General features: G+C 32.8%; 1 protein-coding gene across 4 annotated transcripts in view; it reads right to left on the reverse strand.

Annotated features, from left to right (window-relative positions):
- Positions 1–21,302, reverse strand: part of LOC131530056 (metabotropic glutamate receptor 7) — a 219,923-nt gene that overhangs the window by 114,940 nt on the left and 83,681 nt on the right. For all 4 annotated transcript variants that reach the window (XM_058760127.1, XM_058760126.1, XM_058760128.1 and 1 more), the window contains exons 3-4: positions 10,237–10,372; positions 9,658–9,812 (exon numbers count right to left, since the gene is read on the reverse strand). In XM_058760127.1, the coding sequence (XP_058616110.1) occupies positions 9,658–9,812; positions 10,237–10,372 (291 nt within the window). The remainder of the gene's footprint in view (positions 1–9,657; positions 9,813–10,236; positions 10,373–21,302) is intronic.

The raw sequence follows: 21,302 nt of genomic DNA on the forward strand, positions 1-21,302 counted from the left end.
TCTTTATGACAGACAGAGAGAAAGAAAGAAAGAAAGAAAGCACCCAATGTTCAAGACACATTTATGGTTTTGTGCTACAGATCAAAAACAAATACTGACTTTATCTCAAAGTTTTTACATATCTCATGATTCTGAGCTTTTATATATATATATGCAGAATTCCAGCAAAAGTCTGAATTGTGTTATATAAACTATAAAGTCACAAATAACTTTTAAATTATTATTAAACTTATTTATTTATTTCTAGAACTTATTTCTTCTTATTATTATTTTAACATCTTAATTAAACATCACTTTCTTTTTTTTCACTTAATTCCATACGGAAACAGGCTTCCATAAGTAAAACATTGAATTAAACTTGAAAGTAGAAAGACTAAAATAATATTTTCTTGTATGAACTATTTATTTGTGCTATTTACAGCTTCGAACAAGCTTTGTGTGTGTGTGTTAATTTAAATTGTCTTACTGATGATGTCATCATGCACTCATAGGCGTGTCCAGGTTTTTGTTCACTCAAATTACATCTTTAGGAGAACGTCCTTCCCCCTAACATCACATCATGTCTTTCTGACTAGCAATAGCACATAGCTGTGATGTAAACTAAAGGCTATTGGCTTTTCAAAAAAGCAGAGGAGCCAATCAAGAAGTCCCACCCAAATTTCCTGCTTCAATGTATGTAATTGTGCAACACAGGAAGCAAAAATACACTTGTCAAGTACCCTCATGATGAGGTTGTTAAAGAATCACAAAATCCACACCATTTTGGGTGGAAAAAAAGTCAATATGAGTATTGCTAGGTAAGTGTTCCTATCAAAGCAAGCATAATCGCCAATGGACCCAATCCTTTCAGTCTCACTCTTTTAATGGTGGTGTCATTGTGAGTTTAGGGTCATAATCAGAAATCCTGGAGTGACAATTCCAGGCCCCCTACTGTTAGAGAGCCATCTACTACATAACACAATAAGCACCCAAACAAACAAACCCAGTCGGAGGTCATAGCAGAGGCCTGGGCACCAGCTGTGAGTCTAATGGCCAAATTAAAACTAAACCAAGAGACTGAAATGCCACATGATAAGGCAGAGAGGAACCGCTTTGTGCACAGTTTGATCCAATTCCAGACTGGGCCAGGAATGTCAGATTCCTGCTAGCTCATATGCTAACGTCCGAGTTACAGCAGGTGGAGAAACTTTGATGTTTGAGAAGTATGTTTTGTGAGGTGAATTTAGAGTGGTGAGTCACGATTCAATGATTCATCGGAAGTTTGATCTGATGATAATAATACAAATGCTAACCTGACAATCATATTCAGAAATTGTTACCATGACTAAGTAAATTGCGGCCACGTTGGAATAATTAGTTCCTTCGTTTTATTTAAATCATGGCTCGTTTTAACTAAAACATGTCCACAAATTAACAGCGATTTACAAAAATTACAGAACAAATGAAAGAAACATGGCCACAATTAACTGAAACGAGAAAATGGATTAGAGAAACATGATCACGAATGTATTAAAACAAGGGAAGAAATTGGTTAATTGTAATGATTTACTAATACAAGGGAATGAATTAGTGAAACTTGACCACGATTTATTAAAACAAGGGAACGAATAGGTTAATTGTGACGATTTACTAAAACGATGGAACAAATTAGTGAAACTTGACCATGATTTACTATAACAAAGGAACAAATGAGTGAAACTAATTTGTTCCCTTGATTTAGTAAATTGTGGCCACATTTCACTAATTTGTTCCCTTGTTTCAGGAAATTGTGTCCACGTTTCACTAATTTGTTCCCTTGTTTTTATAAATCATGGCTAAATCATTTGTTTCCTTGTTTTAGTAAATTTACTAAAATTATGAATAAAATTAGTGAAACATATTTTATGTAAACTTGGCCACAATTTACTAAAATTATGGAACAAATTAGTGCAACGTGACCACAATTTATTAAAATGAGGGAATTAATTTAAATGATGAAGCAAATTAGTGAAACATGGCCACAACCGAATAAAACCTACCTGGTCTCATGGCATTTATGTACCTGGTGCACTTTTGAACGTATTTTTATTTTGAAATACGTACCAATAAGTACAAATCACTGCAGTTTCCAAAATAAATGAACATTTTCACACAAATTTACAGAGTTGCGATTCATGAAGCGTAATTTTCGCACAATTACTTGAAGAATATCATGCTATGACTTCAAAACAATATTAATATGCTGGGAGATTTGAAAACTTTTGAACATTAGCATCGCACACATCCAGCTTCATATCTATGGGTTTTCATAGATGACAATTTTGTTTGGTAGCTCACGGAGTACGGAGACGGACTTAGGAGACGAGAAGCACCGGTTCGAATCCAGTGTAACTACGGTTCGCCAAAGCAGTTCAAATCTACGTAAAAGGAAGTTCAAATGGCACAGTTGCATCAGCTAATACGTTTTTATATCAGTTTTGCATTTGTTAACACTATCGGGTAGGTTTAGGGCTGGATTTGGTGTAGGGCATATTTCCAACACGATAGAGCATTAACCTTTAGCGACAGTGCACGGATATTTGAATTCTGAACCGCCGCAATACGTATCTGAAGCAACGTAATAAAAAAAACAGTAATATGTACCAATGTCTACGTAATAAAAAAGTACCAGGGTTCACATATTGAACCTGTGTTTTAGCGCCACGCAGTGGACATTTCTATTTGAAACTGCGGCGAAACGTGCAGCAAAGTACGTAAAACAGTGTCGCACAAAAAGTGCGCAGAGGTACGTATTTTTATGAGACCAGGTTGAATAAAACAAGGGAATGAATTGGTGAAACTTGGCCACAATTTACTAAAACAGGGAAACAAATTGATTAATTGTGGCGATTTACTAAATCAAAGGAACAAATTAATGAAACTTGACCTCGATTTACTAAAACAAGTGAATTAATTGGTTAATTGTAGGGCTGCACAATTAATCGAATGTGATTGTTACGCGCATTTTGTCAGTAAAGCCGGTTCTGTAATCAGTAGTAAATCTCTATCACGTGCTTTCAGATGGAGCAGGATTTACTACACAGAGCCGTAGCTCACTGACAAGCTGCGCAATATCGCGTTCATTATCAAAGATGATCTAATCATGCGATAATGAAATCGAAGATATTGTTCTGCGATAATGACAGCTGTTTGCGTAGCTTCTCATTGAACTACGGCTCTGTGTAGTAAATGCTGCTCCATCTGGAAGCACATGAAAAAAACACGTTTAATACATGTTTTTACTCCAAACTCATTTATTAACGTCAGTCGAGTGTTTGAAATAAATCCTTCTGTGAGATGATGTGGCTTCTTAAATAGAATAAGGCACGTAACATATATCATAGCATTCTAAGCAGCCATAAAGGCTAAGTAGATTAGCATTGCATTATTATATACTTTATTATTATGAAAAGTATAAGAACTATAAAAACTATAAATTATATATTGTTGTGGTCCTGTGTTTATTAGTCATTCTGAATCAATGAAAGCAGTTAAATATTCTGTTTATTCAGCTACATATAAGGATCTCTTGGATTTCTTCTGCGGGGCGTATTTGGACTTTATGCGCGAGAGTGCCTCTGGCCTTTGGATGGAGATTTACTACTGATCACAGAACCGTGGCTGTTTCTCAATTCCAAGAATGCAGAGAACGGACTTGTCTTCTCGTGGAGATCGGTCTTGCCAAGCTTCCATGAAAGAATGAACTCGAAAGGACGCAAGGACACAGAACGCACTCTTATGAGAACCGAGATGTACTGCGTTCGTGCTTAACTGACTGCATAGTCTCAGCATAAGCAGCGGCCAATGAACAATAAATATAATATAACATTACAAACAAATGTCATAACTTAAAACATTTCATACTAAGATATTATTTTCATATAATTGTTTATTGTTTTATTTTACAGTGTTATATGTTTAACTATGACTATGTTAAGATTAATTTTTATATGCCAATAAAAATGCAGACTTTCTCAAAATTAAGCAAAACAAAATGATAAATGTTTACTTTCAACTTCAAGAGCCGTCAAGTATTTGCGAGAGTGAGTTTAAAGCTTACAGGCTTCCGTACACCGGCCGCCCGCAGCGTCTTCTTGGATTTCTAACGGCTCGATTCTCTCAAGTCTGCACTCGTTACATCCTCGATATCAAGAACACATCCAGCAACTTTCATTCGTCCTCCGTTCTTGCGTTCTTGAGAATTGGAACTAAGCTTTGACGGTTGATGATGGCGTAGAACGAGAACACAAGGACGCAAGATCGCTGAAGAATGCATATTGAGAAACGGCCTGTGTTTCACTGAAATATATGCATGACAATCACAGCTTCTGTCTTATCGCGATTGCGATTTCACTTCAATTTATCTTGCAGTCCTAGTTAATTGTGATGATTACTAAAACGATGGAACGAATTAGTAACACGTGACCACGATTTACTAAAACAAAGGAACAAATGAGTGAAACTCGGCCATGATTTACTAAAACAAGGGAACAAATAAGTTAAATGTGGTTAAATTCACTGAAAATAAGATAATTAATTAGTGAAACGTGGCCACAATTCACTAAAATGATGGAACAAATTAGTGAAACACGACCACAGTTTACTAAATGTGTGATTTAACTAAAACAGTGGAACTAATTAGGACAATGTGGCCACAACAAGGCAATGAATTAGTACAACTTATCATGATTTAACCAAAATAAATTATTAACTTATCATGATTTAACCACAAATAATTATGTTGTAGAAGCAAATTCTTAATTTGTGGTTATATATATATATTTATTTTTTATTTTTTCCCCATGTACAGGTCTTATAAAGTAAGTAGCAACCATTTCATATATCTTGCAAATTTCAAAGGTTCCTCTCAAACTCCATGCTATTTCAACCATCCATTTACTTATTAATTTGGTAAAAGCTAGCAGAACTAGCAAGATATTGAAGGTTGTGTGATGGATCCTTAAAAAATGGCTTGCATGGAAAAAGAAAATACGATACCAGACACATTTTTTTCCAATGTTTAGGTTCACCAGGTTATGAACCACTGGTTTAACAGCTTCCTATATATGCTGTAAATGGAAAACTCATATTTAAAAGCATTTTATAGTCTAGTAGCTAAACGGCAGGACTGACATTCCTATGATTATCCTTGCATCACACTCTAGCATCTCTAGGCCATTCCCTAAGTGCTCGTCACATTGGAGCGCTTGGGCTGTTCCTGAAGAGATATCTTTGCTGACAGGCTGCCAGCTAGATTTCAGCACGAGTTACCTGACTTGTGAACGAGTAGCTATTGCACTACACAGCTATGGGCTGTTTTAGCCTGTGATGGTTTCATAATAATTCAAGTAAAGATGAGAAATTAATTTCACCCTCAGGTTCTGTTTGGGGTTTGCAAGGCCTCAAGCTCTGTTCGACTTTTCCTAATTTCACGAGGATGGATTAAAATCAAGGTTTCAAGATTCATGATACATTGCTTCTGTCTGAGGACCACAGGTGTGAAATATTAGCAGTGTTTCCTTAGGCAAGAATCATTATTACTACTTAGGGGTAGTGATTTGAGCACCTAGCTAGTTACGCCCTACAATGTAAAAAAGATTTTTCAAAGTTGTAAATAAAACTAAGATTATTATGTTTTACAAGAAAATACTATTTTAGTTTTTCTACTTCAAAATTTCATGTTTAATTTAGTGTGTTACTTGCCGTTTCTTTGTAAATCATTTGTAAAATTGACTAGTAATTTCTGATTGAAAACTGACATCCCCCCCCCCGTAGGAACTACATATCAAAGGACTTTAAATAAAATACTTTATCAATAGTGTATTTATAATAATTGAGCAATATGGTATTGAGATCACATGTCTTATAATTTTCCCCAAACTCAAAAATAGTGGGGACACATTTTAAACCAACTTGGCTCATGAATGTTAAACAGATGATGTAACTTTCGCCCAGTAGTGATTTGCTGAAAGGCAGTAAAGTGGGTGTTAGCTATAGGAGGATTACCGCTTATCGCTTGTACATTCATTCAGTCCACTGCTGACGCAACCGGTTGGCAGAAGCTTCTTCTTCTGGTCTTAAAGCCATTGTATTTTAAACCTAGCTATTTTTGTTGTCACAACATGGCAAAGTTAAAAGCAACTCTCAAAATATACATTTTTAGAAGTGGGTCTAGTTAAATCACTGATTGTTTTGTCAGAGCGGCATGTTTAGTCTACTGTGTGCCATAAATAAAAACAAGACACTTCAGAACATCAGGTTGTGTATCTGCACACCAACACTCGCATACATCAGATCAAAGACAACCATCTGAATTGCTTCGAGCTTCATGTCGATCCAGAAAGACAACATTGTTTGACTTCAAAAAGGGAAAGGTAAATGAAAAGGAAGGAGTTGTGAGTTTCTCGCGATATGCCTGTGGAAAGACAAACTCCCTATATGACTGGAGCTCATGGCAACACTACATTCAATTGTTTTCACAGGTCTTTTTCAAAGAGCACAATAAAGCTGTAAGTGTCATGCTTTCCCTGACGAGTGCCTTTCAAATTGTTCCATCAGTGCTGTGAAATGCAGGGGCAATTGCTCGACCTGGCAAAGCACTGCTCGACGCACTTATCAGCAAATGGCAAACAGCGCAAGCAAGCGCAAGCTGAGAGATGCTATCATAACCCCGTGGATACCTGGAAAATGCATTGCACTGTGTGACACGATTTAGATTTGCAGCGTTGCATCGCACAGATTAGCTGGCGGGAGGAGTGAAGATGTAAATATGGAATTATCAAGGATAGCATTTTCCGGAATGGAAAACCACTTGTTTAAACACACGGGAAGGTAGGAATTGTTGATTTTTTTTTTTTTTTTTTTCTATTTTATTATTTATTTATTTATAGAAAACATATTTATTAAAGCATTTCTGTTTGCAAACATCTGCTCTCCCATTCAAACTCTGCTGTAGGGATTTCTTATTATGTGAAATATTTCACTCAGAATGTACATTCTGTCATCATTTGGTCATAAAAAAAAAAGTAGCATATGCATGCTCCTCATATAAGTGCAAAATACACACCAAAAAGCTCAAATGACACCAGCGCTATTTGGGTATTATTTATATACTATTGTTAATATTTTGAACAGGGTTATCATTGTTTGCTAAATCAAAGCAAAAAACAAACATTTGTATTACTTGAAATAAAAGTAACATTAACTAAACTAAAATAAATAAAAAAAATAAAAAATAAAAACTTTAAAATAAGTTATTTCAGCAACATTTTAAGTGCTTTAAGTAAATAACTGAAAAAAAACACTAAAAGTTAAGAAAAATTATATAGACATTTAAAAAATAGACAAAAAGGCAATACAATTTTTACTTATAAAATTTTAACCTATGAAAATGGATTAAAATATTTAAGCAAAAGATTGTTCAAAATATTGACAAAAATATAATCATCAGTACTAAAATAACATTGATTTTGTATTAGCTTTTATTTTATTTTCAATGTTTATTTTACCTTTTAGTTCAAGTTTTAGTAGTTTTTTAATTATTATTGTTATTATTGCTTTAATTGATGTTTTAGATTTAGTTTTAGTAATTTTAATACTGAGTATACTAATTTTGTTTTTATTTATTTGCCAAAACATTTCCAAAATATTTTATTTTATTTTATTTTAGTGAAAATAGCTTTTAATAGTTTTAGTTTTACTTTACAGTATAAGATTATACAACACTACAAACAAGTGACATGATGTGAAGTAATATAATAGCTTTGAATCAATCGAAAGACTGAATTTTAAGCCATTATTTGCCAATAATCTCACAAATTATTCACGGTTGTGCTAAAATAAAATATGACACCAACGAATTTGAAATAATGCCACAAGAAAACACAGATTTGGAAACATTAGAGTGTGTAAAATGGATAACAGAGTTTTAATTTATGGCTGAATTACTCCTTTAATGAGACAACAACAGGAAGATTGCTTGTCATGGAGAGTGTAAGATCTCCAGGCCTTTTCTCCATAGAGGATCCATCTCTCTTTTTGCACCATACATGCCCCCTCCATCCACAGTGCTCTTTATATCATTAGTTTATGCCCGCCACAAAATATAACACCACAGGGCCTTTCATTTATTAATCTGGCACTCGGATAAAGCCCATGGCAGGGCTGGATAGAGAAGCGTGCCAGCTGGGTCAGTCCATGTCCAGGCCTCCGGCTGGGTTCACAATCTCCAGTGAACAAAACGAATCGGTTCGGAAGCCTTTGGACACTGTTGTGCTCAGTTCGGTCTCCACGCGCACCAGGCACTGTCTCTATCAAACGTGACACAGTTTCGAAGACACCAGGGAAATGATTTTCTATTATTAGAGCGATGTTCCATCCTTCCAACGTGATGTTACTCTGAACAGGAATACACTGCAAGCAGCAACTGAATTCGCTTGTGCAATCAAATAAAAGTAGGGTGTTTCTTCAACTTTACGCCTGTGGAATGAACGCACACTTTCACCATTTGTTTATTTTGATTTAAAAATGTCCAGTGGTGTATATACATGAATTGCATTCTGTAATTTACTCGACATTTATTCAAAAAAAGTGTCACATTTGCAGTTATTCTGCAAAATTTTACATGCAGAATTAAGTTTCAGTAGGAATCAACATGGAGTTTCGAATGCAGGGAAAGATTTCCTCAAGAGGTTGGTCACGCAGATTTGCAGTTATGAATAATAGAAAGTTAGGTTTGAAAGTGATTTCTGTGTAAATGAAGAATCTACTCTATTAATAATAGACAATGGACCTTTTTGCTTGTGAAATTTCACATTTTCAAGATATCAATTCTGGGTCTGATAAAGGTAAAACTAAAAAAATCTAAAATGAAAGCTATTTGTAATAATAAATGATGAATGCATTATTAAAAGAAAAAAAAAAGAAAAAGAAAAAACAATCAACAACATTAATACAGTATTAAAAGTTTGGGGTCTGTAAGATGCATTTTTGTTGTTGTTTTAAAGAAAACAGTAATTTTTTTTTAATCAAGGATGCATTAAATTGGTTAAAAGTGAAAAGTAAAGACATTGTTTACCAACAAGTGTAATGCCTAAAAAGTAAGTAAGTAAATAAAATCTAATAAAGTTAAAATAAATTATGTTCTTTCAAACTTTCTAGTTATGGGGGTACTGGAGTAATGATGCTGAAAATTCACCTATATCTTCACAGTAATAAATTACATTTTAAAAGACATTCAAACAAAAAAAAAAAAAACACTTATTTTAAATTGCAATAATATTACTATAGTTACTGTATTTTTAATCAAATAAATGCAGCCTTGGTGAGCAGAAGAATCTTCTTTCAAAACCATTAAAAATTCTTACCGACCCCAAACTTATGAATGGTAGTTTATAACAAAAACGCTAGAAAAAAATAATTAAAATCAACACAAAGTGCCAGTAGTAGATGAAACACCTCTAAATGTACAGCACAACTTCTCAAGAAAAGTGTCAAGACATTTTGACGCTTGAAGAATAAGTCTTAGCACCCCATCATCACAACCACTGAACCCACATGAAGCCATTGAAAATCATTGAGAGACGCTGGTGTTCCCTAAAAATCATCAGCATAATAGTCTCCAAAACCGATCAATCTTACCAGCAATAGTGGCTCGTTTTGGCAGGATGGTGACGGCACCGATGGCGGCATCCTCGAGGCCTTGAATAGGGCTGTTCTTGGCTCCCCAGCTATCCGAGCCGATCCACAGGAAATGGCCCACTTGATCGGCTCTCTTGCTGGCGTTAAGGATCCCCCTGTGAACATTCCCACACAGGAAACCATTACCGTGACATCGAGGCCCTCTGTGACTCTTCAGCAGCACAGGAGATGTGGGCTCGTGATTGTAATGGCATCCAGATTGAATCGTTATTGTGTATGAAATACAGAAAAGCAATTTTCAATGGGTTTGCTTGAATGATGACATGCTGATGTCATTAATCAATACCCCAAGCGGCTGAGCTTATCCAGCAAACAAGATATAAAGCCCTGAAGTGCACCCTTGAGTTTTATCTAAGTAATAGCTTTCAGGCTAGTAAAGTATTGACTTGTTGTCATTGAGAACTTTTATGTTGTTATTTTTGGAGCTTGAAAGGGAGCAATTAATTGCTTGAAAATGAAATTTGTTGTAGCTCTATCTTGCTATTTCCGCTTCCTTTTCCTCTCCTGTCAACAGCTTACCGAATGTCTTCGTCGTAAGCGAAAATAATGACCGCTCGGGCATGACGGGTCTCCAGGAGCTGTCGGATAATCTTGTCAAAATCAGCCTGCTTGTGGTCGTGAGGGATCTTCAGGGACTGAGCGATGCAGATTCCACCTACAGAAAGAACAGAAAGAGACCTGTGAGCGAAGCCGGGGAAATAAAATGGAAGAACTTTTCTCTAATGTTGGCACGGTTCCCGTTCGGTTGTTTTTGGAACCAAAAATGTATCTTTCCTGAATGTTGTTAGGAGGTTTTTGTAACAACCTAAAGATGATGTATAAAGAGTGTTCTTTTATTTTTATCATCAAAAACAGAACATTTCAGGGCTTTATTTATTTATTTACAACCTAAAGAGAACCTTTGAGAATGTTGTTGTTGTTGTTGTTATTATTAAATAAATAAATAAATAGTTTGTTTGTTTGGATTTTATTTTTATAACCTTAATAGAATACATTTTTCTAAACATAAATTAAACTTGCAGGGTTTATTTATTTATTCACAACCTAAATAGAACATATACCTATGATAGTAATAATTATTATTATTATTTTATTTTTTCTTAGGTTTTTTCCCCTACCTTAATAGATGAGATTTTTGTTATCTATCTGTCTGTCTATCTAACCAGACACTAACCTTCCAAGAATGTTGCAGGGATTGTTTTAATTTTTTAATTTAATTTTATTTTATTTAATTTAATGTTTTATTTTATTTTATTTAATGTTATTTTATTTAATGTTATTTTATTTTATTTTATTTTATTTTATTTTATTTTATTTTATTTTATTTTATTTTATTTTATTTATTTTTTATTTTATTTTATTTTTTATTTTATTATTTTTACAACTTCACCTATACAGAACATTCTCTAATATTTATTTTTAGGTTGTATTTCTATAATTCTAAAGTAACTTTCATAGAGCATTAAAGGGAGTTATTTTTATGACAACCTAAATATAACCTACACAGAACACCCTCTAATGGTTATTACATTCTATTTTTATAACCATAAAATAACCTTTCCAGAATGTCACAAAGAGTTTATATTTACAGTAAGTATAAATTGGGTCGATGTCTACTCAAGACCCCTGACCTAGAAGAATGTCTTCCCTGCAAATGTGTGATGAATATCACATAGGAACGTCCTGAACAGCCCTTCCAAGAAAAAGTGTTAGGATTTGTCAAAATCCATCAACAGTTCTGCAGGTTTTGAATCAGATAGAAATGGAATATGTCACTCTTTCCTACCAACCATTTTCAAGACATTCACCCATGAAATATGAATATTCATGATAGACAGAATCGCTCTACTTCGGAACATCAAAATTCAGCGCTGTTTGGTAAAGACGTAAGCGAAAGTGAAATACAACTTCATCTCTTTATAGTTTGCAGGTTGATGACGACTCCAAATCTCTCTGGTGATTTATTAGACGACCAGCGTCGATATCTGAGTCCGTGCCCGCTGCCCTGGAGAGTCGCTTTTATGAGCGTGGCATCAGAAGATCGGAAATGCGATAAAAAAGGACAGACAAACGATGTAAACCCATGGCAGCTGCTTCAATACACTGGCTGCTCTGGAAAGAGAGGCGCTGAACTTGGCATCACTCCCTGTTTGTCTCGCTGAAATCCCACAGCCGCGCTCTTGTGTTCCCGTTCACTGCACAGTGTACTTAGCCAAGGGAATTTTTCCCATTATCAGGAATATTCACTGGGGAAGCTCACGCTGTTCTGCCATTCTGAGATAGACGAATCCCGCAGAGCAAAATGAATGTCAGAATAGGGGTTGTTCACTGCAATTCAAATGCGCTTTGTCATACGAATGTGAAAACACTTGCTCAAAAGCTAATGCTGTCTAGGTTTCCAATGTACTGTACAGTTTTGCTCACTAAATTCACCCTTGCACTCCAAACACTTTGTAAATCAGTTCATGAGAATCATGAAACAATATTAGTGGCTCAGTGACTGATTCGTTAGATTGATTCAAACAGGCTAACTCAAGAGTATATGAAAAAGCAGAAGCTAATATGTGACCCTGGACCACAAAACCAGTCTTAAGTTGCTGGGGTATATTTGTAGCAATAGCCAAAAATACATTGTATGGGTCAAAATGATCGATTTTCTTTTATGTCAAAAATCATTAGGATATTAAGTAAAGATCATGTTCCATGAAGATATTTTGTAATTTTTTTTGTAATATGCATTGCTAAGAACTTCATTTGGACAACTTTAAAGGCGATTTTCTGAATATTTAGATTTTTTTGCACCCCTCAGATTCCAGATTTTCAAATAGTTGTATCTCAGCCAAATATTGTCCGATCTTAACAAACCATACATCAATGGAAAGATTATTTATTCATGTTACGTGTCACGCTGAGTAGCTCAGTGTGTGTGTTCAGGTGTTTTGAGTTAAAGTCTGTTTTGGAGTTCGTAGTCTTTTTGGTTGTGGATGTGTGAGCTTAATACTCGTTGCTGTGTTATCGAGACTCTGAGCAGAGTGTTGATAAGAATTACTGTTCTTTCTTTGATTGGGGAAATGAGGAACAGGTTAGCGTATTGTGCGCCCTAGGACACATTCCGCCCACAGTTAACAGGTTTTAGACACACTAGGTAAGAGGTGAGCTTCTCTTCTGTATTTTTGTTTGTAGTTAGTGTAGTTTAGTTGTGGCGTTGCATACGCCGAATATGTCAAGTGTGTTTTCTACATTTTTCTTTGGTTAGTTAGGTTAAAAGGCTTTTGGGAACTCAGTTTAGAATATTTATGTTTTATTATTTTTGTTGATTTGATGCCGTTCCTCAGTTTTTTTTCCTAATTTAATGTATTCTTATTATTCTTGCTTTCTAAATGATGCATTGTATATAGCTCACACATTGTCTAGTGGCTTTGGCTTAAAGAAATTAAAACCTTTAACTGAATTAAGCGTTCTTCATGCCTGGTTCTTTCTATAATCTATATTCTCCCGGCAATATTTAATAGTAATGTTGCGTTCCAATCCCTAGATCTTTAAAGTTCGTAACAATTCAGCTTTCAGATGATGTATAAATCTCAATTTCGAAAAATTGACACTTAAGACTCACAGTATGATTCTTTTCAGTCAGCATTTTATTTAACATTTTCCAGCCTTTTTAATTTGTTACTTTACATTAATTCAGACTACAAACTTTAGGTAAAATCAGGTAAAATATGATTTCTTTATTACAAAATAGTTTTTTTTTGTTTTCTGATTTGCACATCATTTTGCGCGAATCTTAAAAAATAATCATGACACTGATAGATTCATTGACTGATTCGTTAGGATGATTCATACTAAAGTTTGTAGAATCATGTAAGGAGTATATGATTCTTTTTGACCTGCTCACATGAATCAGACTTTTCAGCCCAATCTCACGACAATTTGTACATATTTTATGAGGTGGCTAATTCGTACGAATTCGTACAACCTCAGTCATACAAATTTTTACGAGTTGCACAATTCGTATCAATTTGTACCAATGACCTACACCTAACCCCGCCCCTAAACCTACCAGTCACTGGGGTCTAGACAAATCATTCAAAATCGAGTGAGATCGTATGAATTCGTACAAATTAAAAACGTAAGAATTGGTCATGAGACTTTTCTCATTTTGAGGTATGATTCTTTTGAAGTGTGATTCTTTGTTTACTATTTTCCCACCAATTTATAACTTTACATTAATTTAGACTGCAAACTTACAAATCAGGTAAAACGAGATTCCTCTATTTTAAAATATGATTTATCTATCTTTATTTTGCAAATCAGTTTATATGAAACATGAATAAGAATAATGGCACTAACAGATTCATTAGAATCATTCAAACAAAGTAACTTGGGATGACAGGATTCATTTTGACCAGCAGTGAATCATTTGCTCATGAATCAGACTTTAATGGTCTTGTGGTATGTTTCTTTAACATTTTCCTACCTTTTTAACTCATTAGATTACATTAAATCAGACTACTAACTCACAACTCAGCTAAAATTAGATTATTTTATTATGAAATATGATTTCTTCATCTTTGTTTTGCAAATCAGCTCATGCTAATCATCAAAGAGAATAATGACACTGACAGATTCAGTGATTGATTCGGTAGAATGATTCAAACCAACTAACCCGAATGTACATGATTTTTTTTTTGACCAGCTGGTTAAAATAATCAGTTCATACTCGGGTAAAATAAGTTCTTTATTATGAAGTGTGATTTCTTTATCTTTGTTTTGCAAATCAGTTTGTGGGAATCATAAAAAGGTATAATATCACTGACAGATTCAGTGACTGATTCATTAGAACGATTGACCATTTTACAAATTCAACAATTCAATATGTATAATAAATTCAGATAAAAACGGAATAGAAATTAGTTATACTGCACTAAAGTCAAATTTTGACAATTTGTCATTTCCTGCTGCACTGTACCGTCAGATTAAACTGCTACACCTCGAAACGAAGTCCAAAATCTGAACCTTTCCGGCCTTTCGAGTTGAGTTAATGCGATTTAATTGATCTGTCAACTAATGTTAACTGACCAATTAGGATCTTCCAGAGGCATGTCACCAAATGGCAGGAGTCGCGGTAAATTGACATGGACAGGCCCTGCAGACACCAATTATAATTAAATCCCTCTTAGCTATGGGTTTCAATCCCAACACGCCTCGGAAAATACACAATGCATGCTGAAAATGTATGCGGCATGAATCACCAAAGCGGATACAGACTGTATTCTCCCTATACAGCACGCCGTGAAATCTCTGAAATATAATCCAGCCATTGTTTACGACGCTCTTTGTCTTTTGTAAGACGCTGTTCACCAACGGTGGTGTTCTTCTGAGTCAAGATATTTTGAAGTGTGTTGGTATGTATCATTGTTAAACCACTGCAGATGTCCATCACTAATTTCAGTCCTGAAATATACCTATGGGCAGTTTCATAACTCAAATTCCTGTTTCTGAAACATGAACTCTATTGAAACCTGAATTCAAATGCCTTTATCTATCTATCTATCTATCTATCTATCTATCTATCATTATTATTATTATAAAAGTAAAAAATAATTGAATAAATTAAAAATATCATCACCATCATCATCATCTTCAGTAATTGAAATGAAGCAGAAATAAAAATATTTGTAAATTAATTAATTTATTTTATAACGGAAATACAGTAAATAACTGTAAGCTGAAGTACTAAAATATCAATCAAATGAATGATTAAATGCTATGCTATTTATTGTAGAAGTAAGTAGTAGTAAAAACAATCACTTTAATAATAATAATGTAAATTTATTTTGCTAAAATTAAAAATGTTGCCTTGTCAATTAACTGAAATAACAAACAAATAAAATGAATGATTAAATGTTATTAGTAGTAGAAGTAATAGTAAAATTAGTTGATTTACTACTACTATTACTACCACTACTACTACTACTTATAATAATAAAAATAATAATAATGTTAAAATTAAAAATGTTGCTTTGGAAATTAACTGAAATAAATAAGTGAAAGTTTAAGTATTAAAATAGCAAGCAACAACAACAACAACAAAAGCACAAATGAAAACCAAACAAAAATATGCAAAAACGTAAAAAGTGATAATGTAATAATAATAAATATTAATTAAAAAAAACATCACTGTTTTTTTTTAATATATATATATATATATATACAACAGCAATACACAAGATACCAGTGTTCAATACATAATAACAATGAATAATAATAATAATTATTATTATTCATTGTTTTTTGTACAGTTAACAGTTAAGCACTTCAAGTCATGACAAAATAATAATAATAATAATTTTAAATATTTAACATCTATAATGGTTATCTGTCTAACATTACTGTCTAACTGAATAAACCAGTACAGCTGAGTTGGGTTACTCAGGACTAACAGTCATTTTAAAGGTGAGCTCAGGTAAAACTCTGCATGCTCTCAGCTCAGAGCTCACCTTAAATTTAAGTGCTGCCGACAGGACAAGCTCAAAGAGATAAAAGTGAAGAGATCCGATCAAGTAAAACCAGGTTTAGTAGCAGGACTCTGACATTTCTCAAGGCCAATACTGTTATTCACATCCATAAAGCCGGATGTCACTCCTCGCTGCTGGAGACGATCACTAACAGACTGCAGTGGCCTGACCTGGATCTGATTCCTCCTCTCACACCGTCTGAAATGACCAGCGTAATCCAGGACAAACCACAAGACGTAATCACTTTCTCAAAGAACTCCCGCTTTCATCCATGTTCACTGAAGGATTGACCTGATGGGCTTTTACATTTAACAAATAGACCAAACAAACATACAGATCATATAACAACTACACAAATGTCCCAGATGAATATCATGATCAGGAAATTGTCATATAAATATGACAAACGTTAAAATAAATTACAAATATCAAATAAAAGCTGCTATTGTTAAATAAAATGAAAACTATTAAATCATTTTAGTAGTAGTAGTAGTAGTAATAATAATAATAATACAATTAAAACTAAGATTTTTGTTTAAAAAGGACTAAAGTAAATGTAAAATATAAAAATAAATAAATAATGTGATAACAAATAAATTCCTATAAATACTATAAAATAGTTGCTATTGTTAAATAAAATGAAAACTATTAAATAATTTTAGTAGTAGTAATAATAATAATTTTGTTTAAAAAGGACACAACTAAATGTAAAATAAAAAATTTAATAAAAATACATAAATAACAAATCAATTCCTATAAATACTATAAAATAGTTGTTATTGTCAAATAAAACTAAAATTATAAAATAATTTTAGTATTTGAAATATAGTTATTAGATTAAAGTTAAAGAACTAAAATAACAAATAGTAATAATAATAATAATAATAAAAACTAACTAGATTTTCTTAATTACAAAAGTGCATAAAATTACTAAAAAAAAAAAAAGTTAAATAATTTTTAAAAATCATATAATATCTGAGTAAAAACATGAAATGCACACTTTTTTTAATTCTTAACTGAGACAAACACTATTAAATTAACACTAATTAAATAATTGAAATAATTGAAATGAATAGTTCAAGAAAAAAAAAAAAAACCTTGTACAGAAATTATCCAAATTATTGCACTGGCTAATTTAAATAATACAAGGAATTTGAAGTACTAAAATAACTAAAACAAACAAAAACAAAAAACAAAACAAAAAACGTAAAGTGAATAAAAATATTAAAAATGACAAAAGAATTAAACAAAATGACTAAAACAAACTAAACTTGAAATAATAATAATAAAAAAAAAAACATTTTCAATTTTAGTAACTAAATATTTACATTTTATTTGAGCTTCATTTCAATGAAAAACTTAAATACAGAAATTATTAAAAAATATTGCCTAAGGCAGCTAACTTTATAAATAACTGAAACAGCTAAAAATAAATTATAATAATTTTTAAGAAATGACAAAAGTACATAATAAAAATACTATTTAAACTCATGTCGATTGTATGTATGTACATTTACATTTTTATTTTTTTTCTATAAATTATTACTTTTATTGCAGTCCAAAACAATGGTTTAATATTCCTGCATGTTGCCTTTTACATTTTTGCTATACAATTGTGGACTTCGTCATTCAGTGATTTTCTATAGCTTTTATTTTACTCTGGGATATAATTACTGAAGTAAAACCGTGACGACTGCAGTAACCCCATTCTCAACCTATTAAAAATTAGAACGTGTAATTGTAAATCATTTATCTACTATATATGTGTTCGGTGGTTGTGCCTTGTTTATATCAGCTCTTTTCTCGGCCTACACAATGTGAGGCTGCTTTATTTCTCCCAATACGGCAAAGCGGAGTGACCTACAAATGCTTGATTTACGACTTCACAGCACTGTTTTCTGTTCTTTCCGAGCATAAATGTAAGACAAATGAGTTTACATCAACATATTTCCTGATTTGTTCCGAACCGCCACGCTAAAGCCTAAATCGCGCATGTCGTCGCTCGGAGAACAGCGTTTTGATGAACAGCCTCTGGTAATTGGCTCTTTGGAGATTGTTGATGCCTCGTCTTTTCATCACGGCGCTTCAACAGCCATCAGAGACACTCAGAGAAATACATGTTTGAGATTCGAGACACTTCCTGTCATTAGGGGGTAATTTATGCTTCATGAATGTGGAGAGCACTGTTTAAATCAAACAGCAAAACCACGACTGGTGTCAACATGCAATCAGACGCTCGGAAGCAGGTGGATTCACCGCTGAGATGATGAGCGCCGCAAACACTGATTTTAGTACTCAGGATTTTGTTGTTTTCCAGTTCAAAATATCTAAACACTCTTAAATCAAAATACATTTACTTCATCAGAAAACAAGACTTTATATCTTATCAAAATTAAGTGAAAGAACTGTATAAATGGGATAAGAAGAAATCGTGTTTTCATTTTGAAACGTTGAAGCGTAATCAGACTTCAATATCTTATCGCTATTTAGTGAGTTTTTGGGTTAAAACAAAAGAAAATATCCGCCAAAGGAGTGAGAAAAATAATCGTGTTATCAAAAGGATATGAATCAAGTTTTTCTTCTTACTTTATTCTGATGCATTTTACAGAAAACAAGAATTAATATCGCATCAAAACGAATGAGTTTTTGCTTCTGCCACTGAAGTACAAAAAAAAAACATTTAATTAAAAATTAATTAAACAAGGTCAGGAAAAAAAGCAGCTTTTTTTTCAGAAAACAAGAAATCAGAATGATCAAATCTAAGCAAGTTTTTCCTGAAAACAACACAATAGCTGCCAAAGAGATAAGAAAGTAATTAAATAATTATATGTAAACAATAAATAAATAATAGTTTTCCCTTTTGAATTAAGTTTATTTTTCTAACAAAGTTGGCATATATTTTTGTTTGTTTTAAACATACATTCACTAACCTGGTTTGTTTGTGTATTTATTTTACTTGTTTTGTTGTTGTTTAAGCAAAAATTCATTATTTTTATCAAATCTTATTAAAACAGGAAAACAACCTTGATATCCTTTTTAATTAAGTTTATTTTTCTAACCATGTTGGCAGATTTTTTTTCATCTTGTTTTAAGCATTAACTCAATTACTTCTGATACATTTTTGCAGAAAACAAGACTCAAGTATCTTGAATGAAAATGAAGTGAGTTTTTGCTTAAAACAAGAAAGAAAAAAATATATACTAATGAAGTATGAAAAATAATCAAATTTTCCTTTGAATTAAGCTTATTTTTCTGATCATTTAATAATTTTTATGTATATATATTTTTTTAGGTACATCAGACTCTATATCTTATCAAAATGAAGTGAAAATAACTTTCAAATAAATCTTGAGTTTAAGAATGTTAAATTAAAATAAATATTTATTTAAGAATGTTCCTAAATTTGTTCAAAAAATACTACGAATGTTTGTTTGTTTGTTTATTTACTTACTTATTTATTTCTGGGGGGGAATTAATCAAAACATGGGGGCAAAACATGCATATTTGTTTGACAAAACATGAGGGGTGGGGAGGGGAGGGGAGGGGGGGTTGAGTGTAGTTTACAGACCCTATTGACCTTCACTGCATTAAATAAATAAATAAATCAATAAAATTGTCATACAGGTTTAAAACAACATCAAGGTGAGTGAAAGATGAGACTTTCATTATTTCGGGGTGAATTATATCCACTTAATCTTCTTCCAATGGATCAAGGAGCAAGTGTTTGTGTGATGAATCTGTGAGGAACATAATCCAGCATATAAGTATAGTGTGAGATGGAAGACTGAGTTAATAAGCATATCTGTGTGATAGTAGTGAATTGAGGAGATTACGCCCCAAAAATGAGAGCTAATCTGCTTCATGAATGAGGCTGGCGAGCGAGTGACTGGATTTCACTTACACACATTGATCTCGCTCTAATCCCTCAAAAAAGCCCATTTCCCACTGATCGTATCGCTGCGGTCCGGTCCGCACTGACATTTCTCTTATTTTAGGCTCTTCATGGTTGTGTTATGGTTAGCCTTGATCCAATTAATCTCAGCTATGGCCGGTTTCCACTCAGAAACACTTAAACAATGCTTAATGCTATCGGCTGACATTTAAAGTCATGAGAAATTGTAAAATTGCATGGACATGAACCTACAGAAAAAAAAAAGAAAAAAAAAAAGAAAGAAAACAAATGATGTTTCCGTATGTATCTCTCTCTCTCTCTCTCTCTCTCTCTAAAAAGCAATAACATCATGGAGACTATATGATTACATAAAGCAGGGGGGACAATGCTAAATGGTAATAAATAGGCAACTAATCATACAATCTTGCGCGGTAATATTAGTAAAATAAACAGAGTAGAATAAGCTTTTTTGTTGTTGATGTCAAAGGATCTGCATCCAATAGAATTCTATGCAAATTAGCAGTATTTTGAAATGAATCAAATAAATACATTTTATTAAAAAAATTATAATAATTTTAATATTTGAATTTTAAGGAAGTTTTGTTTACTTTAATACAATTAATACTTGCGTAGCTGTGTTAAGTCACCACTTAAACATTTCTCACAAAAAAAGAGTCTTAAAAGTCTTATAAAGACCAAATTATCCCTTCTGAAAAGGAAGTGTGCTTAATTGCAAAATTAAAAATAAATGAATACATAAATAAATGTGGCTGCAAATAATATAATGTTGTTGGAATAGAAGGCCATATTTCTTAACTCTCTTAATAAATACATCTTTAAAAACTGCACTTCATAATAATGTCAGATTTTTAAAGTACTTTTTTTTTTACCTTTTAAAGACGTACATTTATTTTGATGTGCTAGCATAATGAAACACATGTAATGTATTACATTTAACATTTTATTTGATATTTAAAGTGAATATATCTTAAATGCTATGTAATCTTTCAAACCCCCCATTATTTGGTGCCAGAAAAATAAGGCTCTGATTAAATCAACAATTACATAATTATATTTTTGTTAGATTTTTCTCCTCTCTTTTTGTCAGTAGCTTGTAGTGTAGTTAACATACTTAAAGGGATAGTTCACCCAAAAACTAAAATTCTCGATCCAAC

Source organism: Onychostoma macrolepis, chromosome 22, assembly GCF_012432095.1.
Source record: "Onychostoma macrolepis isolate SWU-2019 chromosome 22, ASM1243209v1, whole genome shotgun sequence".
Classification (NCBI taxonomy): domain Eukaryota; kingdom Metazoa; phylum Chordata; class Actinopteri; order Cypriniformes; family Cyprinidae; genus Onychostoma; species Onychostoma macrolepis.